The 27,966-nt window shown below is 38.0% G+C and overlaps 1 protein-coding gene across 2 annotated transcripts in view; it reads right to left on the bottom strand.

Annotated features, from left to right (window-relative positions):
- Positions 1–27,966, bottom strand: part of NAV3 (neuron navigator 3) — a 151,120-nt gene that overhangs the window by 39,461 nt on the left and 83,693 nt on the right. The window contains exons 10-17 of one of the 2 annotated variants that reach the window (XM_053462634.1): positions 24,107–24,215; positions 22,849–23,232; positions 21,647–21,766; positions 13,911–14,040; positions 12,354–12,624; positions 10,276–10,969; positions 6,729–7,220; positions 1,370–1,432 (exon numbers count right to left, since the gene is read on the bottom strand). In XM_053462634.1, coding sequence (XP_053318609.1) covers positions 1,370–1,432; positions 6,729–7,220; positions 10,276–10,969; positions 12,354–12,624; positions 13,911–14,040; positions 21,647–21,766; positions 22,849–23,232; positions 24,107–24,215 — 2,263 coding nt within the window. The remainder of the gene's footprint in view (positions 1–1,369; positions 1,433–6,728; positions 7,221–10,275; positions 10,970–12,353; positions 12,625–13,910; positions 14,041–21,646; positions 21,767–22,848; positions 23,233–24,106; positions 24,216–27,966) is intronic. The other variant, XM_053462633.1, reaches the window with a different exon arrangement.

Genomic DNA, 27,966 nt, shown 5'->3' with positions numbered 1-27,966 from the left:
ACTGCAAAATCAAAAACACTGCTAACTTCTGATTTAGAAAATGAGTTCCATGTATCGGAACATCATTCGTTACTTGAATTCACTCTCAGGTAAGTAATAGGGCCAACTGAAAAGCCAAGCACCTCTCTGTATTGCTAGTTCCCTATGTAAAGTTAATCTACTTTTCCCTTATTGCCATACTCAATACCCTCAACTTCTATATTATTTTTCTGGCTCCTTTTTTTCTCGTGCTTGATCTTTTTTCTCATTTTCCTCATAATTTGCACATGAATTCTGTTTAATATGTTTATGGAAGAATCATCTGTTGTAATTTCAGTTTTATTCAAGGTGTTAATTGTAATTTATTTTCCTGCAGGCCCTAATGACGAGGATATACCATCTAATATTACCCCAAGACACGTTGTCATCCCTCCATTGCGTTCAAGAGGTAGAAGGAGAGTAAGAACATCTGTGAACGTGGAAGCGCCAGGACAGATGCGTGGGGAGAGGCAACGTAGTCGGTCTCCATTAAATACATCAGAGGAGCCAGAATCCTGCAGCATATGCCTTGGAGAGTATGAACAGGGGCAGCGTATAATATCTTTGTCCTGCCGCCACACATTTCACAGCCAATGCATCCTGACATGGCTGCAGGAAAACTCCACCTGCCCGCTCTGCCGACACCAGCTGCTTCCGGCAAACGGGTCAAGGATTGTGCTCCAGAGTACATCATATAGGGCCGGATAGACACATCTGAGACACATGAGACATGCAATCCACGTGATCATCTGACAATCTTGTCAAATGTATTTAATGTTTATGTTGTTATGTGTTGATTGCTTTTAATAAACATCTGATTATCCTATAATAAATAACTTGCAACTTATTCATTCTTTAAACTTTGCAACAGAATAAAGTGTTACACTTGCTTCATGCTGCTAAGCAACCACACAGTCAACGAATATTGTGAGCCCTACACAGAACACTAATGTCATGTGTTCATGTCTTTATTAACATAAAGTCTGCCCAGCAGCCAAACAGATGGAGAAGGGATATAAAGAAGAACAGCATTCATCCTCCTTCCCAACATTCAAGAAACATCTCAAAACTGACTTCTTCAGAGAAGCCGCACCATCTTAGCTGCTAGAACTTCCTTGTTATTGATACAACCCCCACACTACTGCTCACCCTTTCTCTGTGCCGTATGTTTGTCCTCACCCCATTCCCTCAAGATTGTAAGCTTGCGAGCAGGGCTTCTCTCCACCTAATGTATCGGTTTGTCTTAGTCTGTCAATTCTCGTCTTGTCAAACCGTTTAAATGTATCTATTGTATTAAGTGCTGCACAAATTGTTGGCGCTATATAAATAAAAGATAATAATAATAATATACCTTAGTCCCTTTTTAGGTAGTGTATTTCGGTCAAGATGCAAACTGTTAAAGTAAAGGTAACTCCTGGGAACAAGATAAACAAACCATTGTGAGTTTTTAGTAATGACAACAGAATTAAAACCAAAATGCATTGTGAAAATTAAAAAGAATGAACAACTTTGGAAATGCTCTAAGGTGAGCTCCTTATGTTGACCTGTTAATTTACAGAGTTCTTGTTTCTCTATTGTAATTCTACTGCTTGAGTTTCAATCAGCCACGTATATTAATAGAAAACATATTACCATGGCCAATGTTCCCTTCATTTTCCCAGTCACCTTTCTGACACCAGGAACATCTATTTTGGTTCTTGTTTTCATGTCTTAACAATGACTACATTTAGTATCCTTAGGCAGACATTAGCAGGTGATCTCTTCTCCTATTATCTGGCATTTGGCCTCATCATAGCAAATCTTTTATCGTTATGATTACAACAAAATGTTATGCTGAATCTACCACACGGTGGGCTGGATAATTTTGTACCTACCCACTCTCCCCTCATATCGATCACCCAAACCTTCTTGTGTGCCTTATGTTAGTTCACCAATAGTGATCAGCATTTCCCAGTGGCGGAACTACCGGGGTCGCAGGGGTCGCGACTGCGACCGGGCCCTGGAGTTCTGCCACTCAAGGGGGCCCAAGCAGGGCCGGACTGGCCCACCGGGATACCGGGAAATTTCCCGGTGGGCCCGTAGATTCGGCCGGCAGAGCGGGATTTGAAGCCGCCTCCGGCGCCGGCGCCATGGGCGGGCTGGGCAGGGGGACAATTGCCCCCCAGGCTGCCCGAAATCTAATCTAAGCGGCCGCTGGGTGCTGATGCGGCCGGCCTGCGGTACTATAATACTTGTTTTTTTAATTTAATTTATGGCCTTTTAACCCCCTTTATGCCACTCTGTCTCCAGAAATGCCTTTTAACCCCTATATACCACTCTGCCGCTATAAATGCCTTTTAACCCCTATATAGCACTCTGTCTCTATAAATGCCTTTTAACCCCCTATATGCCACTCTGCCTCCAGAAATGCCATATACCCCCTTATATGCCACTCTGTCCCATTATATGCCTTTTAACCAGAGTGGCATATAGGGGTATAAGGCATTTCTGGAGGCCGAGAGGCATATAGGGGGTTAAAAGGCATATCAGGGGGCAGAGTGGCAAGCCTGGGGCAGATGTGCATAACTGGGGGGGTAAGGTTGGCGAATAAAAGGAAATAAAAACAAAAAAAAATGTAGATAGAAGGGGGTAGGGATAGGGTAGATAGCCTGAGAAGGGGGGGAGAGGGGGTAGATGGTGTGAGAGGAGGGTAGATTGGGTTGGGGGGGCCCTTAACAGATTCTCGCACCGGGGCCCTGAGGCTTCTAGTTACGCCCTTGGCATTTCCTTTTATAATCATTCTGTTAATTGTAACCAATACACCTTCATGGATCAACAGTAACCTTAAAGACCTTAAGCAAATATTTGATTGATAAAAGTTACAATCACTATGGGTTGTTGAAATATAAAACTACATTATTTCAGGAGACTGATCTGTGTCCATATACCAAATATAAAAGAATAGCTGGTGAATTAGCTCATCCACCATTATTGCGTCAATAGTTGTGTCACAGTGTATATTATATCTACATGTATGCCTTTTCAAATACCACAAATTCGGCCACTTTGAGAAGTATACTGCAAACTAACATGTTTATGTAAATGTGCGTAAATAGCCCTACACCCTGTAGAAGGAGAAACACTTCAGTCAGGATCTCATAATTTATATGAGCTCTAATAACTTGGAGTCAAAGTCAAAAATATGTATCAAAGGGAAATTATATTTTTGAACAACATATCTACATGTATATAATGTCTTTTATTGGTATGCATATATGTGAGGCTGGCACACATTCTGTACAATAAGGATATAATACGTTAAACCCGCAGATGCATACCTGTCAAATGTGTGTCAGTAGATAATGCTGTAACACTCGGTGTTACGACTCCGCTCAGATTTGGGATCCTAAACGTTTCACAGACTTGAATAATATACTTGATGACCAAGACCTGGGGCGACTAGGGATGACTATGCGGCCCTGGCACTTTAAAGCCAGCAGCCGCCAAGTGATGCACCTGTGGCTGTGCGTATCCAGCCGGCAGCAGCAGGTATGTCATTTGGCGGCAACTGGCCTTTAAATCCAGATCATGATTTTACATCCAAATGAAAGGTCTAAAATTGTCTTCTATATATTGTATGCATTGCAAGATAAAGGATACTATATAACCATACGATGGTATATATGACACCCAAATAATGATACACACTTTATTATTTCTATCAAATATTGGTAAAATATAAAGAAGATGAGGGTATATACCCGGAAGTTCACCGGAGGACAGGATATCCCCTGCGGGTGTATCTAGACCCTGCTGGGATATCCAATCACTCCGATGTGCACCTGTAACAGCTACAGTAATCTGTTACAGTTTGAAATGCCTGATTGCGCAACTGGGCATTCCCTTCTGCATAGAGATCACAAGGGGATCGCAGGGAGGAGAGTGAGAAAAATTATTACAAAAAATACAATGGAAAAAAAAAACCGTTACATCCCATTGCCCTAACACATCATCTAAAAGGTATAACCCTCCTGCCCCCGTTCACTTCCCCCAAAAAGAATTAATTCGGATGGATGATTTTGTTCACAAATAAGTATAATGCAGAGTTTAGATCACATTCGGCTAACAATCCTGATCCATCTAAGGACACCCTGCTAGGTTCCTAACATTGTTATAGCCAGCTGGAGATTTACATGTGCCCATCAACATCCATTAGACATTACTGCACTTGATACATAAGTGAGAAAGTATGGACTTTATGACTTAGCTTAGCTTAAGAAAAGTCTACCATAGAAAATGGCAGTAGATACCTTGTGGACACTATTACATAGGTTTGCTATGGGTATTGAACTCTAAATGTATTTTTGGGATATTCTTTATGATCGCCATTAATCCCATAATGTTTTATTTTATGCTCAGCAGTTTGTTCGTTCATTTATTTCTTTATTTATTTATCCATTTATCAACCATTTATCAAGCCAGAGGTGCTGATGCAGAAGGAAGAGTTCTGACTGTGATGTCACCTATTATGACATCAGGTGTTGCAGGACATAACACATTTCAGCTCAGGCTTCACTCCATGGTATTTCTTGAGCAAAGCTGCATTTGCTGCATAGCGCTAGATATACCTGACTGCAAAATCAAAAACACTGCTAACTTCTTGTTTAGAAAATGAGTTCCATGTATCGGAACATCATTCGTTACTTGAATTCACTCTCAGGTAAGTAATAGAGCCAACTGAAAAACCAAGCACCTCTCTGTATTGCTAGTTCCCTATGTAAAGTTAATCTACTTTTCCCTTATTGCCATCCTCAATACCCTCAACTTCTATATTATTTTTCTGGCTCCTTTTTTTCTCGTGCTTGATCTTTTTTCTCATTTTCCTCATAATTTGCACATGAATTCTGTTTAATATGTTTATTGAAGAATCATCTGTTGTAATTTCAGTTTTATTCAAGGTGTTAATTGTAATTTATTTTCCTGCAGGCTCTAATGACGAGGATATACCATCTAATATTACCCCAAGACACGTTGTCATCCCTCCATTGCGTTCAAGAGGTAGAAGGCGAGTAAGAACATCTGTGAACGTGGAAGCGCCAGGACAGAGGCGTGGGGAGAGGCAACGTAGTCGGTCTCCATTAAATACATCAGAGGAGCCAGAATCCTGCAGCATATGCCTTGGAGAGTATGAACAGGGGCAGCGTATAATATCTTTGTCCTGCCGCCACACATTTCACAGCCAATGCATCCTGACATGGCTGCAGGAAAACTCCACCTGCCCGCTCTGCCGACACCAGCTGCTTCCGGCAAACGGGTCAAGGATTGTGCTCCAGAGTACATCATTTAGGGGCTGATAGACACATCTGAGACACATGAGTCATGCAATCCACGTGATCATCTGACAATCTTGTCAAATGTATTTAATGTTTATGTTGTTATGTGTTGATTGCTTTTAATAAACATCTGATTATCCTATAATAAATAACTTGCAACTTATTCATTTTTTAAACTTTGCAACAGAAATGAGTGTTACACTTGCTTCATGCTGCTAAGCAACCACACAGTCAACGAATATTGTGAGCCCTACACAGAAGACTAATGTCACGAGAACTCATCACCTCGGGTGATGCCATGGCTACATAAGCTATTTCATGAAAAGCAACTTGGTAGAACTCCCAACATTAGAGTTAGTCAGTCTCCATTAGTTTATGGAGCAGTTAATTTGTGTTACAAACCCTGGAAACCTTCAAATCTTACAACAGTATTATTTCTGATTACCAGGTAAATATTTGTTTCAATTTCTGTTCATGAAACATAAAATAAAAACAATATTAGAACATGGTAGATGAAACCCAAAATCATGGGTAGGCGGGCATTGGTGATAGCAGTCAGGCAAATCCCTTTAGATATTTGCGTGGCCAGTTTAATATTACTGCTACATCAATTGGCAAAAACATCACAGCAAATCCCCCTCTCCACATGAAGCCCATGTTTCAGGAACTAGCGAGCGCCGGCACGCTCCATGGACCTTATCTGCGACGGAAGTATGGGAAGGTATGCTCCAGCATTACATTATTACCATGTATGCAAAACTTTCGAGGTGTGGAGTGCTGTTATTTTCTATGCCCGTTTTTCTTTGAATACTAAAATTTCACACATTGATGTAAATTACTACTGCTGCTAAAGGTATACGAGTTCAATGTTAAAACATTTATTTTTGTTCTTTTATTTTGTCATATTTAGTACATTGTACCATTATAGCATCTCATAACGTACAAGAAACCTGTTACGTTCTAATCAGCTGCACCTTATACACTAAACAGGGAAAGAAAGATTCTGCAACACTATGGCAACAAACAAATTAAGAACTGGATACAGACATGATTTTTTTTTTAATTATGAAAGATGTTCAGATAAAGTCTATGGTCCTGGAATTCAAATTATGGTTGAAAATAAACAATTTTAATGGCATATATAGCGCTATACACAGCCAGACTGGCCACCAAATGACGTACACGTGGCCTCCAGTGGGATACTCGTGACGGCACGTTACGTTTTATACTTGCACAGCATGCGGCTCTGGTTATCCAGCCCATGGTTGCATACTACAGCCGCAGTATCAGTAAGTATGCAGCCCTAGCACCTACCAGCCCAATGTAAAAAAGAAAGCGTTCACAGGCGTACAGTATGGCTCGAGAAATTGATAATGGTATTTGAATCAATCTGCTTACCTTTCTGAAAGTGTAGACCTCACACTCCCCGTCCTCATAAGCATGCTTTGAAGTTCCTGGGTACTGGTTGTCAGGCCAGAAAGTGAACTATGGTGACTTAGCGGCAAGTCAATAGATTCTGAGCTGGTGTGGAGGCTTGTCATTGACTGGTAGCTGGGGGTGTCCTTGCTTCCAGCAGAAGAGCTGCTTAGATTAGCTGTCCATACTTGCCCACCTGAAGCAAAGGAATGAACGGATGCAGGACTGGAGGCCAAAGATTGCCCTAAACTTATAACGTCAGGTGTTAACTCGGTGGGTTTGTTGAAGAGAGGGCTGCTGCTGCCACTTTGTCCTCCGGCACTCCCCATGCTTCCTGTACCTGATGAAGGAGAATCCAAACTGCCTTGTCTGGCTAAAGAGGGGTTACTGGAACTAGACACCACAGCCGTGGACTTAACACCATCAGTACTAGCAGCAGAAGAGGCTTTGTTTCCGGCTTTTGCACCAAACAACCTTTAAGAAAATAAATCAAACATAAACAAACTATACGCACGTATGTTAATTACCCATTTAATGTCATTGTATTCTTCTAGAATTGCTGGGTCCTACCAAATAGTTTTTAAATCCGTATATATCTATGAATCCACAAATGTCTGGTGTCATTCTTCTTTGGACGCAGATATGTCAGGATTTCAAAACAGATTAGCAGTAACAGTACTATTTTGTTTCCAGTTTGTAGCGCAATGTTATGTTGCAACTATATATTTTGTTAATGTTTTGTAAACTAAAATAATATTGATCATAGTAAGTGTATATATATATATATATATGATTAATATGAAAAATACACTAAGGGTGACAACAGAATAAAAACTTCTTCTTTTGACCACAAGATGGAAACAGTCACACATTCTTAAACAGAGACATATTATTATTTGATCCATGAGAATCACTGCCCTCAGTACAATCTATTCTGAAAGATAAAGGTGACACAAAGTAATTAAACTAAGGGAGCATCAAGCAGGAATTAGATCAATGTGTTTACAGACCACTCTGATCTTAAATGTTTTATCAATATTCTTTTATTTACAAAGTTTAAAATACTGCCACTGCCTGTACTGATGGGAAGCAGGAGTGATCCTATAGGGACGATACTTTTTAAACCAAATGGATACAGGAGATGTAAAAAGTTAGGCAAAAAGAGTGATGCTCACTGTCCAAAAAATGATTACTGTCTAGAAACAGATTGTGCCAGCCACTCTGAATACAGGCATCTTTCCCAGATGCTTCTTTAACCCCTTCGCGACCTTTGCCGGTTCAGGACCGTCATGACAAGAAGGTCACTAAATGACCTTTGACGGTCCTGAACCGTCAAAAAGTTAAATAAGCTTAGAAAGTGATCAAGGATCACTTTCTTCGCTTAAACGGCCTTGCTGCAATGCCTCGATGTCGAGGCATTCAGCAAGGCCGAGATCGGCATCGGGGGCCATGTCTGGCCCCTCCCCGGGGCGTCAACAGCCGCCATACATTGTATGGCGGCGGACGCCCGTTTTAAAAGCGTTTAGGAGGCGATCAACGATCGCCTCCTAAACTTAAATGGTGTCGCTGGAATGCCTCGATCAGGAGGCATCCAGCGACACCAAACACTTACCTTTAGGTGGGCTGTGACCGCTCCGGAGAGCGGTCACAGCCGCAGCTGCCGGTGATCTTCGCCATCAAGTAAGATGGCGGCGGCCCGGGAACTACAACAATAAAGACGAAAAAGTTCGCTAGAGGGTCTCCAGACCCTCTAGAGAACTGGCTCCACTTGCTGGTTGAATACAGGTACTGCATTCAACCATGCAAGTCAATGGAGCCCAGCTTTCTAATCACTATGTGATTAGTAAAATATTCAAAAAAAAAATAAAAAAATAAAAAAAAAAAATGTGCTAACATTTAAAAATAATTATGCAGTGATGTCACTAGATGAACCATCCAGTACCAGCACAATGTGTAAAAAAAAATATAAAAAAAGTATTAAAAAAAATAAAAAAAATAAAAAAATAAAGTTTATTATTTTGAGCAAGTGCTAAAATTTCTCAAAAATCTCAGAGTTAAAATAAAAGCACTTCAAATACCCAAGGGGTGTCTAATATATAAAAAATATGGCTGATGGGGTAAATTGGAGTGGCCTAGCTCACAGATAGGGCATAGGTACAGACTGACCAAAATGGAGAAAAAAAGCGCACTTCCCAAATGTGGCATTTTAAATCTGAAACAACCCGACAAACCCATGCATGTCGGGTATCACTGCACTCAGGAGATGTTCCTGAACACATATTGGGGGGTTGTTTGACAGTGACATATACCAGAACCTGTATATCTATAACTAAAGTACAATTTGTGTGAAAAAAAATTACTATTACAAAGTTTGACAAAGTGTAGTTCTATAATTGGTGCATGGAAAGGGTTAAAATAACAGCATTCGGAATACCCTGGGGTGTCTAGTTTTCCAAAATATATGGTTTGAATGGGTTAAATTGAGTTAACCGGCTTCAAAGATATTCCAAAGAGGAGATGGAGGCAGAATGACCAAATGACCACCTGGATTACGCATGCCCCAAAAGTAGCCTTTTACCAGCCAAACAATCTGACAAACCCATGCATGTGGGGTATCGCTGTACTCAGGAGATGTTGCTGAACACACATTGGGGTGTTGTTTGATAGTGACATATACCAGAACCTGTATATCTATAACTAAAGTACAATTTGTGTGGAAAAAAAAATAAAAAAAATTACTATTACAAAGTTTGACAAAGTGTAGTTGTATAATTGGTGCATGGAAAGGGTTAAAATAACAGCATTTGGAATACCCTGGGGTGTCTAGTTTTCAAAAATATATGGTTTGAGGGGGTTAAATTGAGTTAACCGGCTTCAAAGATGTTCCAAAGAGGAGATGGAGGCAGACTGACCAGATTTGTTAAAAAAGATTTGGAAATCATAAAACGCTGCTTGTACTTATTGCCCTATAACGTACAAAAAACAGCAAAAAAACATAAAAACATTGGGTATCTCTAAACTCAGGACAAGTAGTAGAATCTATTTAGCTAGTTTTTTTACTTGCTTTTTTAGGTGAGTAAAAGATTTTTCAAATAAAAGTCATAAAATGTCTTTTTTTTCAATTTTTCACCATGTTTTTTTTATTTTTTTTATAGTAAATAAGATGATACGATCAAAATAATGGTATCTGAAGAAAGCCCATCTTGTCCTGAAAAAAACAATATATAACTTATGTGGGTACACTAAATGGGTGAGGAGAAAATTACACCTGAACACAAGCACCACAAAAGTGTCAAAACAGCCTCGGTCCCACAGGGTAGAAAACGAAAAATGAGCCCGGTCCTTAAGGGGTTAAATGTTGTGTAAAAGCTTATTGGTACCAATCAGTGCTGTTGTACTGTGATCAGCACATTATGTGTAAAGTAACAGTGCAGAGTGCCCTTTTTATAGTATTAACATCAGATTCATCTTAAAACAGCGGCAACTTTTTAATATAAATTAAAAAGATTACTTTTTACAAATATCTTACCTCCGAAATGTGGGAGAGGCGATATCAGGATATTTGGATCCCGGCTGTCTAAGTCCTTGGGTATTACAGGCACTGGCTGATGTCGGACTTGATTTGGGAGAGCTTGATAAGGAAACACTTTCTGAATCTGACACTGCTACTTTCTCCTTCTCCTTGTCTGTCTGATTAATGGTGACAGGGCTGGAACGGCCAGAGCCAATCTTGGACGGTTCTCTTAGTTTGGTGCCAGAAGGACCTGCTGATTTGCTACTGACATTGGAATCAATACTACTTGTGCTGGACCTATGTCCACCTCTGCCTGGAATACCGCTAGTGTTTGACTTTGAAGGACGAGGTAAACTACGGTACTGTAGGGCAGCCTTTGTATTTGCCAGTAAGACCCCATCATCTTGATTCTGAGAGCCATCAAAACTTGTTTTTCTCCCAGCTCCTTTTCCACCAATAGCAGCTGATTTAGGCATTTTCCCCAGCGTTGCTGATCCACTTGTTATAGTTACTCCACTTCCAGTTATGTTAGAAGAACCAGCCTTCTTGAAACCAAAAGACCCAGTAGCAGTGGGCCTTGCTATTCCAGAAGGAGGTTTTTTCCCTTCATCACCACTGCTTTTACCAGCATCAGAAGGCGAGCGCTGGAGAGATCCACCTTTAAGGGGTGTTTTTACTTTCTCAGAAGCTTTCACATCATCTGTTTTACCTGTCAGCAAATACAATATCAGCATTAGAATTTCTCATACTAAAGAAAACAACATGTAAGCAATGCATGTAACTAAAAGTCTCCAACAGAACATATTTCCAGCACATATAGTGTCCTATTCATTAAAACTTGATAAATAGCTGACATCGCGATTTAAATTTATCTACATTTATCTACGTTCTGACGGAATAAATCTTTACATTGAGGCCTATAGGTGGAACCAAATGAACAAGCCTGTGATAGCCACTGTTTAATGTTTACAATGGAACTAAAATAATCCAATGTAATACATCCCTCACAGCTTTTTTTCTCTATTCTTTCCTTAAACCTTTATTTGAACATTTGGTATGGAAGGTTTCACATTTTCTAGTTCTAGATTGTGGCATACACATTCATCCAGCCTTTCATGACATTATGGTCCCTAAAACCCTGTAAAGAACTAAGGAAAAACTACATTGATGTTTGGGGACATCTTTTTTTAAATTTGTTACATATCTTGGTGTGAATGTTCCAGTTAATATTTTGTATTACACAGAAGGGCTTGGATGAATACATATTTGAATTGACTGAGTGATTGATAGAAAAACAAACAAGTTACATAACATGTCATACAAATAGTGTCCAATAATTCCCACAACGGGTTGTATTTCATGGGTTTAGAGGGCTAGAAAGGTTTCAAGTCGATCAGCAGAAAATTGATGGCTTTTTGCCATATGATTCATACTGACAATGTTCCAAATGAAACAAGGTGAATGGTTTGCAGGAAAGAAAATTTTTTGGACCGACCAAGGGATCTCAATATGAATAACTGTTAGAACAAGAGGCCATAACCTAGAAGGCATTATTTAGGGATTGGAAATTAAACAATGGGACTTCTCTCTCTCATTTAACCCCGTTCCTGGGTACTTCTACTGAAAGAAGTAAGCATCCTTCATACTTCATGCATGTGTGCTAATCAATGGAGTAAGAGCTCCTACTGAAATCAATAACAGTAACAGCAATCACATGATGTTTTTCTAGCATAGATTGGCCACAGCTACTCTCACCGATTTCAATGGGAGTGCTAATGAGCATATGAAGGTAGTATTTCTGCTTACATTCAGATACAGAAGCCTCATTTTTATTTCCAATAACTAAAGAATGCCTGCACAGATTAGTGTGCAGTAACTTGAATCCACGCAAAATGGACTTCAACGTGCATTAAAAAAAAAATAATTGTGGGCTATACTTCAAGACTAGCAGGTTGCAGTACTAATTTCATGAACATAAGGTTCAGCATGACCCACAGTAAAACATATAAGTAGAACTTAAATTAAGTAACTCTTGTCATGACACTTTGAGAGGAACACAAACAGCGTAGTCTGTACACAAATTAGGCTAACACCTGGTGTTTTAAGCGAGCTGCTTCCAGATTTATGTCTTGATGACGAGGTCCCAATTTGAGCTGTCATGCCTCTCCTCCATGAACCAGTCTGAGAGATGGACATAGATTTTTGACCACCTTTTTCTGACTCTTCAGACAGCCCAGACTGATGGCCTTTCCATTTGCCACCCATGTCTGCTGTCAGTTCATATTCTTCCTCTTGTTTCTTCAACTCATCAGTGCACCATGACTCAGGATCTGCCAATGAGCGCTTTTCAGAGTCTGTCTTCAACTACAATCAAAATATTTTATTTAATCAACAATATGACATGAAAAAGCAACGTAGGTGCTTCAAAATCCAGTTTGTGTAAACACTGAATTTTTCAATAATCACATTATCATTATAAATCACATTAATAGTGTATGCTTTTATTCATGTTATGAAAACATTTAAAATAATGAATTATAGTTATCTACAGTTGAGCAGAGCCTAAAGATCAGACTGATGTTTTGGGAAACATTATACACCTCCTAGTTGTAACAACGGGGCTTGTAGCCTTGTATATACTGCCTACTAGTAACTCCTCAAAATGTATGTATGAACAATACTATAAACATGAATAACATAGTAGTAATAAACATGTTCCAGGTAGGTAATGAACATACTGTACATGGGAATCACTGATTAAGCTCTACCGATTTAGTTATTCCCAAGTACATCCATTAATATTAATTTTAACTTGAATGCATCTGTTTGTGTCCTCTATTTTCTCTAAATCGTAATTTTCAATTACTTCCAATGCATCTAAGATTGTTTTCTTCTCTGCATGAGCCTTGGCAGATGTAATGATATGCCTAACATCTTAACTTCCTTCTGACTAATCTTTTTGCCTCACTCTGTGTCTGACAATATTTGCTGAAATAGAACTGCCAATTCATATGAAAATCATGCAATACCTCCCAACATTTCAAATGTCCAAAATGGGACACTTTTGCTTTGAGGGTATGGTTGGAGATGTGGCTAGGGGCAGTTTTTTCATAAACTTTCAATTTTTTATGCCTAATGACAGCTTTTCATGTAACTGAGAAATGCATTTAGAAGGGGACCCCCGTCTTAATTTAGAAAATGTATAACCTTTATAAACATATTTTCTTTTGTTTTAGACGGCAGTCTAGGCCACTGGGGGCACCTTTACCAGGTTCTCTCCAGAATTACTTGTATGTGAATGCACAAGTGGGTGCCGTAGTAATACATTCTGATGAGCCAGAAACCACAGGGAAAGTTTTATTATTATTATTATTATTATTATTGGAGAATGCTGTTAGTTTCTGACAGCCATAAAATATGATAGGAAAAGGAAATGATTTAAGAACAAAGACATCTTGAAGACGAAAAACAAATGTCACATTACTGAGGTGAAACATGACCTGGTCATTATAGCAATTAAATGAATCAAAAAATTAAAGGGAAAAAAACCAACTATAGGTTGCTTTGATAAATACATTGAATACATTTTTGCATTCTGTTTTTTGCATTATGTTTGCATGTGCCATCCAAAGTCAAACAAATATGCTTACCTGTGCTTGACTACTCTTTCTCGGAGACACCATATTGGAACTGACAGAAGATGTTGTATTTAAATCATCTGTACTGAGATTATCAAGGGTGTCACTAAGGCCACTGCTAGCAGAGCTACTGTCATCCCAACTGGAAACAAAACGACATGTATATTACACCAATGTATGTCATTTTCAGAGGATAACAAAAGTAAATTAGACATAACTTTATCATCCTTAGTTATATAATGGATACATCTGACTTAAAATGATTTATTGCACTTCAATGCATATAATAAGTGTGACCCCTTTACATTTCTACGTGGTCCGTTTTGAAAATGCATGGGGGAATTCCGCAGAATCTACTTTCCTGCCACTGATTGGCTGCTTCAGCTGTCAGTAACAGGAATGCTCCCATAGATTTCATTGGAAGTACTGTACTACTATTGGCAGCTTACACAGCCAATCAGTGGCAAGAGACTTTGGATTAGGAGAGAAGAAAGAACATATTTTATAGAATGGCTGCAAATTCTCAAACTGTTTAATTTATTTATTTTTTCTTTTTTGAAGAGACCGCAGAGTACTTTAACATGCATTCTTCTGTTGTATAAAATTTTGCATCAGTTTCCATCAGTGAAAACGACACTGAAATAATTGAATTAGCCCAAGTAACACACTTACTGTACTGCTGTGCCTGCCAACATTTTGAAGGGTTGACACTTTTGGTTTAGGGAGTGTGGTCAGATACATTACTAGGGGCAAAGGCTTTACTGAGATTGAACTCTCTTAATAACTATTTATGTAACTAAGGACATAACATTTAGAAGAACACTGTTAACAACCATATTTTCATAGTTTCACTGTTTACATTCCCATTATTGTGAATTTAAGGGCCGTAAAACACTGAAATGTATTCACACCCAGCAAAGATTCTGGGGTTTCGAAAAGAAAGGACAATCAGAAAGACCTAAACAGAGGCTGCATATCCAGTTCTGGCATCAAATGCTACTTCTTCAGGATTCCTCTGTAAAGGAATTCTCATAGCCATGTAAGAGGAGAGCAGTTATATGAAATGTAATACAACGAGATGGCTTGTAGCACAACATAAAAATAGCAAAGGTTATTTTGATATTATGTGTAAAAAATATGTTGAATACAGGTGTAAGAATTAGCACGGGGCTGTCCGTAATCTGACAGCTCCACTGAAGCTTCAGGCTGCAAAAGATGCACCCAGTGCTCAAAGCATCACGTTCAGAATTACTTAGAGCCGTCGAACGCACAGCGTATTCATAGCCCACAGTAACCACACACAGAATATCCCTGGGATTCATATTCTTCGGATGCTAATTATGAAATGACCTTGGACTTAAAAACAAGAATTCAGAAGCATCAGAGCCAGCTTTGAGGTTATAGTTTGATGATTCTGTAGATATTCTTTACACTTCAGTTATTATTTTTAACAACCACTGTTTACTGTAGAAAAAAGGCAGGAATAAAAAATGTTTTCTATGGTTAGAACTAAAAGGAATCAGCTTATTCCCATGATTACATTTATTTATTAAATCCTTTGAATAAGAAGAACAGCAGTAGAATTAGTGTGACAATAGAATGAGCCATTAGAAAAATGGGGATCAATGTTCAAATGTGACAGCTAAGAACCTAAATTTTATGAATTGAAAATAATACATATGGGGATACATGCATGGAAGTATGTATGTTAAGTAAAGCCAGTGGTGATGGGTTAAGAGCATACTTGTGTTCAGCATTTCAACACAGACCCTCAAGCCTGGCTGATCACCTTTGTCAATGCTGTGCCGGTTTCACATTCCTTGCATAGAGACATCAAAGGGGTTCTGCTTTAAGTTGTTTTATATATATCGATATATCCACATGCATATGCACTGTTTTTCAGTAAGGTCATGTCTGATCAACATATTGAATGTTAAAACATTTTTATGAATTGTTTTTAGCTGGATAAAATGTCTTATCTGCATTAGTGGCATATGCATGGTGAGTAAATGCAATGTATCATTGGATCTGCTGAATCAGCCCTCCTTAGACTCAGGCTTATCCTCAAGGCCACACTAGGTAGGTAGAAACAGGTCATTTCTCAACCCCATGATTCATAATGTGAACCCCAGGCCTTCTAGGTGGGAGATGTCAGTGTGGTTCAGCAGGATACTTTGAGTACATATGGACATAGTCACACTTTGGTCTAATTTTCTAATTCAGTAAACTAGAACTTAACGTACATCAAACAGACCAAATCCGCCTGTGGATTTTTGTCCATCCAGATATTATTGGGTTAAAGAACATTATCGAAGTGGAAGGTTCCAGTATACTAAGTCCTATATGCAATAAGCAAACCGTTAATGAAATGCTTCATGATATGGGTAAACCACCTGGATAGATTTAATTTAATTAGAAATTGCCTTTAAATGACTGTTTCAAAGCCACAAGCTTTCAATTATTTCAGCGTACTGCTGGAGATGCGACTTGCCGAGAAAACAAAACCAGGTCTTAGAATTTTATGACAATACCGTAAGGGCTAGTCATTTGTAGTATGTGATGTTACAAGTATATAAAATAAAATGTTTCACTATGTTTATAAATACTAAATCTGCTTCCAATTTCTTTTTTACTACAGCATGGATGTACCACGCACACGAGAACAACAAGGTATGTGAACAAATGTACTGTAGCTAAGAAAAATGCATAATGGAAATCTGAGAAATCCTGCCAAACAAGCGAGATGACTGGCAAGGAATAAGCAAGGACAACCACACACGCATTTCCAGCGCCAAACGCCTTTTAAAAGATCAAAGTTAGGACAAACATATATAACCTTATTTCATAGCAAAACCGCTTCTTATCTGGCAAGTGTCCAAAAACACAAGCCTTGTTTTTTTAATATCAGCAGAATAATGCATTTTATTCACAAAATTGAATTTCCAACCACATTTCATAGGACACTTGTGTTGAAGGTGTGTGCAGAGGCAGAGAGGGTCAGGTTCAGGTGTGGAAACGGGCAGGGCTGTCCTGTGAAAATCAGGACACTTGGGAGGTATGCATTTCCTGTTACTTCTCATATCCAGCAAACATTCTGAGATTCTAGAAATGAAATTGGGGAGGGCTGGACTATTGGGATGTATATAGAGACAGCCTAGGAAGAAACTTTATCAGGGTTTGCACTTTGGTTAAATTGGTTAGCTGAAACATCTGCTCACCTGCAGACTCCTACTTTGGTGGATAAACCACAGAGACGGGGAAAATAGGGGATGAAATTAGGGATTAAAATTGTCCCTGAGTATAAATTTCGTATGGCTAGTATCTCATAGTACAGGATAACCAAGTACAAGATATGCACGATGAGCATATAAGATTTCACCAACATGGCAAGAACAGTAAATATTTAATATTTGAAAACAATGAAACATGTTTACTCATTTGCAGCATGTTTAATTGTTTTATGCACTGTGATCATATTCAGAGCCTTCCAAAATAATAACATGGAACAATGAATTTATTAGCACTGCCTTGTGGTATTAGATGAAAAACAGACATTGTCTCCATGTGTGCCTGTAAATAATATCAGGACAATTATCGCACACATCCTGAGTTTTACCCCCTTTAAAGTAGACTAAATACAAGTGAATTTAATTACATAGAAAATTGTGGAGTAATTGAAAAAGAGCAGCATTCACTTACTGACAATGTACTGTCCTGCCACGCTACCAGTAACCGGCATTCATTAGCTTTATTTGCTTTCCAATGTGTACCAATGTAATTATACATTGTTACGTATAAAGACCTCACAATCGGGGCAGGCTGGCCCAAAGGACCACTGCCATCCAGGCCAGTCAAGACTCCTCCAAACGCTGCCCCCTTGTGGTGGCGGGAGCTCCGTGTGGTCACTTTACGTGACCCTGTCGTAATAGTGCTTCGGCAAGCAGCTATAGGCATGTGAACTGTGGTGATGTGTGATTGATAGACTGGGGTGGGATGCAGTGTGTGTTAGTATTTATGTGTTTACGAGGGAGCGTGCATGTTATAATAATATGTTGTATCACACAAGTGATTTAACCAAATTAGGGAACAGCTGCACTCAGTAACGTACATCAGTGTATTTCAGTCAGGACATCACGGCAGAAGCAGTCTAGGAAATGGAATCAATAAGGAAAATGGAAGGGTTTTTTCGCTTCTGGTTAAAAATGTTATGTGATACCCAGTCCAGTGCCACAAAATGTCAACGTTACCCAAGTCACCAATGAGTCAACCTGGGATAAGTACAAATTGCGTCTCCCTTTAATGTCTTCCTCAATTATTCCTTAGAAAAGGTGTGTCACATGCTGGGGCTACTCGTACGCTACTTATTGCACACAGCCACTGAACACACATAATTACAATACAAACTTTGCGATGCCCATTTTGCTCGTAAAGGTCACCTTCAGCGTGCATTGTATCCAGTAAAGCACTTTGGGAAATGAGGCAGGAGATGAAACACATCGCCATTGAAAGAAAGATGTGCACTTTTCAGTGTCATTCATTTAATGCCAGTTTAGTGACAGTTAGTTGTAAAAAAAAAAAAATATTTTTATATATTCCTTTTATTTCTAATATCAATCTGCTGTAGTTAATCTGACATTTCTTCTAAAAAACCCAAAAATCAAAGGTTTTCACATTTTATTTTTTTTAAATTCCATCAAATTTTGCAACACTCTAATACAGAGGAAGCAATTTCCTGCATCATCTACGCATTTCTCGGTCTCAGCAAAAAGCAAACGTTATTAATCCTTCATGCTTCTTTTGCTCTGCGATTTAGTTGTGTCCCAGGCTGTCAACATAAATGGCAAACACATTGAAAATATATCCTTTTAGACCAACGTATAAGGGCAAGTTATTCTCCATTCAAAATATCTTATTCTTAACCCTTCAATTATATCAACATATATTAAAAGAAGGTCATTGGTGACACAATATAGCCTACAGTTTACATATATCATTTTAAAGGGAGAATAAAAATTGGAGACTCATGTAGTTAAAATTCTCACACAGTTACTGTGTTCATTTAAATGCCAATATCCAGGTCCAAATGAGTTAGTTTTCCATACAATCAGTATTAAAACATTATGTTTGCCTTAAACATGAAGGTCACAAAATATTTACTAGTATTAAACAACTGGCAGGACATTATCAGCCTGGATTATTTATTTTTAGAGGTATGATATCCCAGTCCGTCTCCTTCCAGCCGTGGGCTCCAGACCAGACTTTGCTATTCCTTTAAAAAAGTGAACTAAATGTAGCTACAAAGGAAGAATGCATATCACCTATGCCGTTATTACATTTTTAGAAAAGATACTGCAATCTATGAACACATTATTTCTATTGGAAGATCATGCCACTTTCTATATACCGGTATATAAAACATTGAAATTAGGAAGTATATTTTTATTTGAATGCTTTAAAATGATACACAGGATGCAATTGTATGGCAATAGTAACCAAAAACATAACTATGCTTAATTGTCCATGTGATTTCTAGTGAATTCTGTATGGGAAACCATTGCTGATGTTTGTACTAATACTGTGATAAGATTGCATTAAGATGAGATAGGGAAACTTCTGGTATTAATTCTAAAATCTGGAAGAGTTTGAAACAAACATACTTTATTTGAGTTTGACTACAAAACAACAATATTGTTGCAGATTAGACAATTTGTTTTGTTTTACTGCAGATACATCTATCTAGATGGCAGCTATGACACAAAAGGTTAGCTCTATCCTAACATACCACCACTAACACACACACATGTATATAGGCCAGTTATTTATGACATATACTCACAAAAAAGCAAACCACTAAAAAACTTGGACACTGCTTCAAACATGAAGACTCACTCATGGGAAGGTTTCCAGATATAAGAGATGCTTAGATTGGATTGTTGGGAAATCCTTTATTGTGGTCTGGCGTCTATCCTATTTCAGCTTAGGTTAAAAACACAGAGAACAGAAGGAATCATTTTAATCTTACTCTGTGGGATCTACATGGGCGTAATGAAAATATGAAAACTGAAGCTAATATTTGGCTAAATGGTAACACTGATAGGGTTACCGCTATATTCAGTCTCCTAGCTATCAGTAGTAGTTTTGATGCAACGGGCTCTGTGATCATACTTAGCCCCAAAATACATAAGAGTGCTATAATGTGTCTTGGAAACCTGATTCCACGGGCCAGTCTGTTTCCCACCACTATAAACTTACAGAAGATGGAGAGACCGCTAGCTCAAAACTATCTGTAGATTTAAAACCAATTACACAAATACAATGTTCATAGTTCCACTAAACATTTTTAGATTACAGGTTTCTCTGCGGGAAAGTGACACATTTCCAGCAACAGCTCAATAAACCAAATATTTAATATCTGTATTGAAAAACGTATATTCAGGATTACAGGTTTTATGTGTAATTACTGCCTAATTTCAAATTATGTTATAGGAAATCTTCAATGAAAAAGTATTTCTTTGCAGTTCTGCAATCAAAGTAAATGAAGACGGAATAGTTTTTACATGGGATTTCCAATAGTCTCTTTCAGCAGAAGGTTCTCAATGGATATATTTCACTGTACAAACTAGAAGGCCTGTCAGCCCTCATAAAAAGCAAATAAACTTAGAAAAGCCACCTCTTCCGAGAACCATACAACCTTTCCTCATAACACTCTAAGCCAGCATCCTATCTAAGCCATCTGAACGACCAACAACCTCGACAGCTCATCCTGACTCAAACAACTCATTCTCATCCAAGAAGTCCTCTCCTGCTGCGTCACTTCCCCCTCAACCCACTAGATTGTATGCTTGCAAGAGTAGGGCCCTCTTTTCCTTTTGTACCAGTTTGTTATTGTTTGTCATTTTAAATTCATCCCATCGACTGTAAAGCGCTATGCAATCTGCTGGCGCTGTATAAAAAATTTAATGTAATGAGAAAACAAATACAAATAACAGATGGCTGACAGCCAGACATCTTGTAGCCACAGGAAAAATGTACAGGTATGTCAATTCCTTTTGTTACAAATAAGAAACAAAGACGGCAAAGCATGACAAAAATTCCTGCAAGAAGGGGAAAGGGAGACGAGACAACAGAGACGAGACACTAAAAAATTCATTTTTAGTGAATAAATCCCACCGACTCATTTATTTACCCGCCAGCTTGAATAAATCATTACAGTTTATTACATAGGATGCTGATACTTTCTATTAGTGGATAAATACCAATTCCATGGAGAGCCAGAACTAACTTTTTGGAAGAATATTTGTGTCTGGACCAGTCAAACCCAGAAACTGATATTCTGACATTTTTAATTGTATACATTCTGTTTAATGCATGCTGACAGCAAATTAATTTATCTTACAATAATTGAACAAATGTGTGCAATATGCAGCGATATCTGGAAAAGAGTAACAAGATTTCATTTTTATTGAAGCCAGAACTGGTTTTATTAGACAGACAACTGTATGTTACGTATTAACTGATATTTTTCTATCTTTAATTGAGCAACTATAAACTTTTTTGTGGCTCCAAAACAAATCACAAGATAGAGCTGCAGGATTCCAGTTTCCACGGTACTGCCAATCGCAACTGTGCCAGGTTTTATTTGCAAAATGAAAAAGGGAGTACTGATGAGTGTTACAAATTAATAAGCCATTTTTTTCTTTCTTTTCTTAAATTAACTAAACATAACCAAATGATACTATGAGTCTCACCTGTCTGCATCCACTGTGACATCATGCACGCCTCTATGGATGACATCCCGAGAATTGACAAGGTCGGGGATTCGGTTAAGACTTCTGGTGTACAGGTTTAGACCTCCATCTGTCATATACCTTCATGCAAATGGAAATAGTAGTGTCATTAATAATGATTATAGGGCAATTAATAAGATATCCAGCCGTATAGAACATTTGAAGACCAATGGTGAACTTTAATTTGGCTCTGAGCATTCTTCTCAGTCACAGATTGCCAGCCCTTTCTAACTGTTCTTTACACCGAACCTTCTCTGATTATTTGTAGTACACCGTGAAGTGGTTACAAGGCATCTGGATTAGGGTCAAAACTTCCATTAAGCAAGAGGGCCAGCTGCCCCAGGCTCTGTAATGCCCCTCTGCCCTTTTGTGCTTTCAGAAGCAAATGTGATATCAGGGCCCTAGTTCTGGATCTAATCTGCATGTTGTAAACACAGTTCAGACTGTGGTGCTCAAAGCTATCAAATGTATCTGCTCATTTAGTCATTTAGTACTAAGTTTACAGCATTGGAACAGTACAGTAAGAGATGAAGGTATACAAATATTGTAATAGGAGGTGGCATTTCATAGATATTCCCGAGAGGAATATCTGTATATATATATATATATATATATATATATATATATATATATTCACTAGGTGTTGGTACTAAGTAAGAAATCATTATATGTGATGGACCCTAATTCCCCAGGAGGAGTATTCACTGGTAGCCCTACACTTTGGAAATACAATGTGTTTCTGTATACCAATGCTGTCAGTTCCACTACTCTAAATAAGTAATAACTCTCAGTGGAACGAAACCCAATTGCTGAAATCCAAACACACTGTGTTTATCACATTAAAACAGCTCGGAAATCCTTTTAATTAAGTAATATAGTATAAGCACATGAAAAGATTAAAAGAAAATGAGCATGGGTCTACAGCAATGCAAATTAAAGAGGGGGAGCTTTTCCAATCAGATAAACTGCTTTTACTGCACAGAGAAAGCTTGTCTCAGACATATTTTTATAACATAGAAAATAAGGCTTGAGCTATCGATAGAATACATTTATTTTTTTTACTTTTGGGAACAAAAAAACTGCGAGAGTGACTGTAAAAATCCCTGTCCATACAAAAAAGCTATTTTGATCATATTATTCATAAAACTGATGAAGAAGCTCACCCGCTATTGATATCATCAGTCCTAAGACTCTTCCCAAGAATGTCTCCATCACTCATGTATCCTCCCACATCCACCTCTGATGATATATCAAGATCATGGGTTCCTTTTTCACCCATTTCAACTTGTGCTATGTTTCCAAGACGAGATACGGCAGCACGGCGTAGAGGAGTGGTGTACATGAAACGTGAGGGATCTGTGTGTATGAAGCGTCCTGTACCACTTCGAGGATAAGCACCAACCAAAGACGGAGCATCGCCTGCTTGTAGTCTAGGACTGTTTTGGCCAAGTCTCCATGTCATTGTAGAAGAGCGGCTTGTTAGGCTTGGTAAGCTTCTCCCACTTACTTCAGTTGTCACAGTGCTATCAAATGTTGTTTCCAGTGTGCTGTCAGTACACATAAATAAAAATCTGGTTATAAAACAAGCAATAAAGTATTAGGTATATACAATAAACTAACATACAAACTATATACATGTAAACTAAATTTAAATTAAGTTGTTATATGTTCCTTTAAACATTATATGCAGATATGTCTGTTTAAATAGTTTTTGTATAATGGACATGCGACCATTTGAGATAGAAAGACAGGCTCCAAGAAATTATGCAAACAGCCGGCTGTGCTTGCATTCTGCAACAAATTATTTTTGCAGCAGTAAAGTGAAAGAGTCAACTCAATAATTATACATTTGCGTACATATGAATCCAAGCTAAACTGAAATGTTTAGCCGTTTTTGTCAGTGGTGTACTCTGGCCAAGGGTAGAAGGCCTGACAGACCCTCTACTGCAAAATCAGGGGAGCTCATTAGAACGCTTCTGTTCAATGATCTAGATACAAGGGAAACCTCATCTCCCCAACCAGTCCACATCTACGCTGGATGGCTGTGATGAGACGGCACAGTCTTTGTTGCATGCAATGAATCCTTCAGACAGAAGAGCTGGCATGTAAGTCATACGTGAAATTAAAGGAAACTAAAGGAAAATGAGCTTGGCCAACATATATTCGCCATGGAAAACAGGTTCTAAACAAATGTGATGCACTCTGGCCAGTCTTATCCAACACACCGAAACAATGTTTTAAAGGGACACCAGACAAAGTCCAGAGAGAGCATGCATTCATAGTAAATATCTGCCCAACTTGCAGAATTTTAAGTATTCTCTTAAATAATGAGGACTGAAATCCTGAGCCAGGTCTCAGTCCCTACAAAAAAAAACATATAAAAAATATTTAAATACATAACAGAAAATGCAAAAAGTAAACCTGTGACTTATTTGAGTCCCACGTAAACTTGACATCGTTTCTTCCAGGTTTTGTCTCAGATCAGCAATATTCTTCACAGTTCTCATTCTCCGTGTCTCTGGGTCTTCTCCTAGGTGACAATACTTAGTTACAACCCCAGAATGGACATTGATTAAATATTTTTGCTTTATGAATTTGTCTTGCAAAATATAAAAGGGTTTATTCACTGGAGCGAGAGTCGGCAGAAGAGTTTGCAGGACAGCTGCAGTTTCAACTTCCTCAAATCCCTCTGCAATATAAAGGATCACTTCTGGCTAATTTCTTTGTAAGAAGAGAGGAACTGGACGTGTACAATACAAAGTTTAACCAATGAGGTAAATCTTAAGAACTAACACTGATTTAAAGATGCTTTATACACGGCTATCCAAGCACTTTATAATGTAATGTGAAGTCAGCAAGATGCAACTCTCCTGACTACTCTCTTGTTAGTGAATAAACACCCAACATCATCATCATACCACATCTTTTTGATAATGTTTAATAAATACTAGATGATTTGGTTCTTGACATTATATCTGAAATATTCACAGCTCATCTCTGTTGAACAGACTGCGGCAATATTTCATGTTATTAAAATAATCACCTAAATACAATATACACATTCTGTCATTTGGTAAATTAATTTTTCACACGTTACCACGTACGAGATCTACTATAATACAACATGATAGATATCCAAAATAAAAGTGTCACAAAATAATTAAAACGGCGCTCTTAATCAACTGTGAAAATCTTCAATATAGTAGCCAGTTTTAAATATTCTGTAGCCCAAGGGAAAAAAAATATTTGCGAAAAAAACTTAAAATGTTACAAATGCAGCTTTGTCACATGTACTAAAGCAGGAATGTCATCTTTAATGTATCATCAGGAATGCTATGTAATAAAAGGATAGAAGTTATATATTGGAAGAGAAAGAGATCTCACATCAAGTGCTTGATTATGAGATGTGGATATTTGGTGGATATTTGGCTTCAATACAATATTTAAAGTGAATATTTAAGAATCCTGAAAAATAAAGTAGTGGATTTTAATAAATTGAAATTAGTTTTTATATATCATATTAACTAATATTGCAATTACTAATTACGTTCTGATAATCTTCATATATAAGAAGGCAATTATTACTGATGAGGCGTCAGTGAGAGTACTAATATGAGAAAATAAAATTATAAAAAATATAGAGTAAATGAAATCGAAGATTTGTGCCTGTATTATTAATTTCTGTCTGTAAAGGGACAACATACTCTGGGTGCATATACATGTGGGACCATAAAAAACATGGAATGGGAAGCTCTGCTCACTAGAACTAATGATCCGAATGTTGGAAGGGATCTAGAAAACATTTTATAACAATAAATATGAAATAAACAATATATTAGGGTCCAATTAAAGGGCAATCAAGAAGCTGTTGAGAGTTAAATGAAGTTCCATAATTTTAGAGAGATATAGAAAAAAGTATATGTGTAGTAGAGAACAGTTAAGAATAATGTGAGGTCGGTAAGAGTATGACACTGAGGTTTATTCATGAAAGTGAGAGTTGGCAAGAGAGCTTGCAGGAGAGTTGTATTAGAAAGGGTCATCACTGGCTAATTTATCTTAAACCATAGCTGAGCTTGTCCTATATAATGCATAGTTCAATCAGCAAGAAATTGTCAAGAACTCTCACTATAATTGGACCACAAGCTCACTGGGTTTGGCCGGGGTGTTATTGGAGAGGCTTTGTTATTGTCAGGATTACAAATTTCATTCTTACAGCTAATATAGGGTCAAGCAGATAACATATAAAATATGTCAGGGTAGAAAAGGGAAATTGGATATAAATGTGTGACACAATAAAAAAATATTTTATGCCTTCCTATAAATATTTAATGCGCTCAAGAGGGCACCATCGAAGGCTATCACATGGTAGACAGTTAATTAAAATAGGGGTACAAGAATAGCAAACTGAAGTTGCTGAACATAATGGTAATGGAAAAGGAATATTTTCTATAGTTATATTAGAACTATGGAGAATTTCAAGACAAAATATATGTGTACTATATGTGCGAGTACCGGTAATTTGTCCTTTTCAAACGAGACAAAGTAACAACTTTACGTTTGACAAGGATTCTGGAAAGTATGACTTATAGCAAAAGGCATATCTTCTGTACTCCTCCCACCAGGCATTTAACTCACCAAGTATCCCACAGTAGAGTGCATGTTCTAGGTCCACCAACATTGTCATGATAACTTCTTCATCCAAGTAAGCTGTGCCTTCACGTAGGCAATTCTCATCTTCCTCCTCTGGCCAACTTTTACTGATATCACATAATTTATTACCAAAAGTGTTGTCAGCCAACGGTGAACTCTCTTCAGTAGAAATGGTTAATCCATCTTGATTTTCAGTAACATGGTATGATGCCCTTGTGAAGGATGACATAGTACATAAGGGTGCCATGTTTTCTGTTTCCCACACTCTCACTGGAGATAGGCAGTGTACAGACTGGGAAAAAATCCTTGACAGGCATCTGGTTTCAACTTTTTCTTCTTTTTCAATGCTGAATTTTGATCTGGATGACTCTTCACACCAATTTTCTTGGTAGGAAAATAGCACCCTATTTTCAGCACCTCCCCTGAGAAATGACAAATTTGTCATGGACTTTTGTTTCCTAAGAAAAGTGCCTCTTCTGACATCCTTGCTTTTTATAAGCGGCAGCTCAGTAGGACGCTGCATCTTTTTTGTAATAACAGGCAGGTGTATTTTAAAGCTTGCAAAAAAAATTACTTCAATGCATTTTTTCCTCCGCTCGAAGATTTAGAGATAGATTTCGTATTAGAGAACACTTCAGAATTCATTATTTTGTCTTGACTGCAGAGTTAAAGGTGTTTTTAGGAATCCTTCCTTCATACATTTACAATACACTCCATCGATTCACAGGTCCAGCTAAAAAGTAGCCTCCAGCTGTCGTTCTTCAGCAAGATACCAGATGTATTCAAGCAAATTACCTTCATTTCTGCAAAGATCCAAATTCCAAGCCCCTGCTCATTAACCCTTTTTTCCTCTCCCCTCCGACCAGACGAGTTGTCTTAATCCTGAGCTCCCGCACACTTTATATTATCTGACACAGTGCTGCAACTACTGTGCTCACGTCACGGCTCAATACAAGCCAAAATGAAGCATTGAGGAAAGCTCTGCACAAGTCGCTTGCTTCCGTTTTAGTATTCAACCTGCATTCCCAGATCTATGACTCTTCCCTTGCACTGCAGTACATGCTGCTGGCTGCCATGGCAGCAAACAGCCTTCTGGTTATACCACGACTGCATCAGCTATACAGTTCAAAGTGCCACAGGTTTATAGACACATGCTTAAGAGTAAATGGCCATTATTACTTAGGAGTTTAACAAATGCACACCAAAATATTGGAATGTTCTCTGATATTCCTTATGACAAAATCATGTATGATTTTATCATTTTTGCCAGCGGATCCTGAACAATTATTGATTAGCGTTTGTTCATTTCAACCATAATGTCGCCTTTAAATCAAACTTTCTTTAATTGTGTACTTTTAGTCCTGGTCAAGATAAAGGGATAGCTTCTCACATTCGTTTTTGCAGCTTTGGAGGAACAAGATTTTCTTTACTACTGTACACTAAAACTGATAGAATTCTGGCTTTACTAAAAATAAAGTGAGTACTTTAGATGTCTCAAAATTTGAAAGAATGTAAAGGAAATATGTCATTAGGACTTAACTAAAAGTGGATCTCTGACCTAAAAGCAACTATGCATTATATAAAAAGATCCTAAAACTGCATCCATTGTTATCACTAAAACATAAAAATCT

Source organism: Spea bombifrons, chromosome 4, assembly GCF_027358695.1.
Source record: "Spea bombifrons isolate aSpeBom1 chromosome 4, aSpeBom1.2.pri, whole genome shotgun sequence".
NCBI classification, from domain to species: domain Eukaryota; kingdom Metazoa; phylum Chordata; class Amphibia; order Anura; family Pelobatidae; genus Spea; species Spea bombifrons.
The sequence above is the reverse complement of the archived record's forward strand: the minus strand, read 5'-3'. Positions and strand labels throughout refer to the sequence as shown.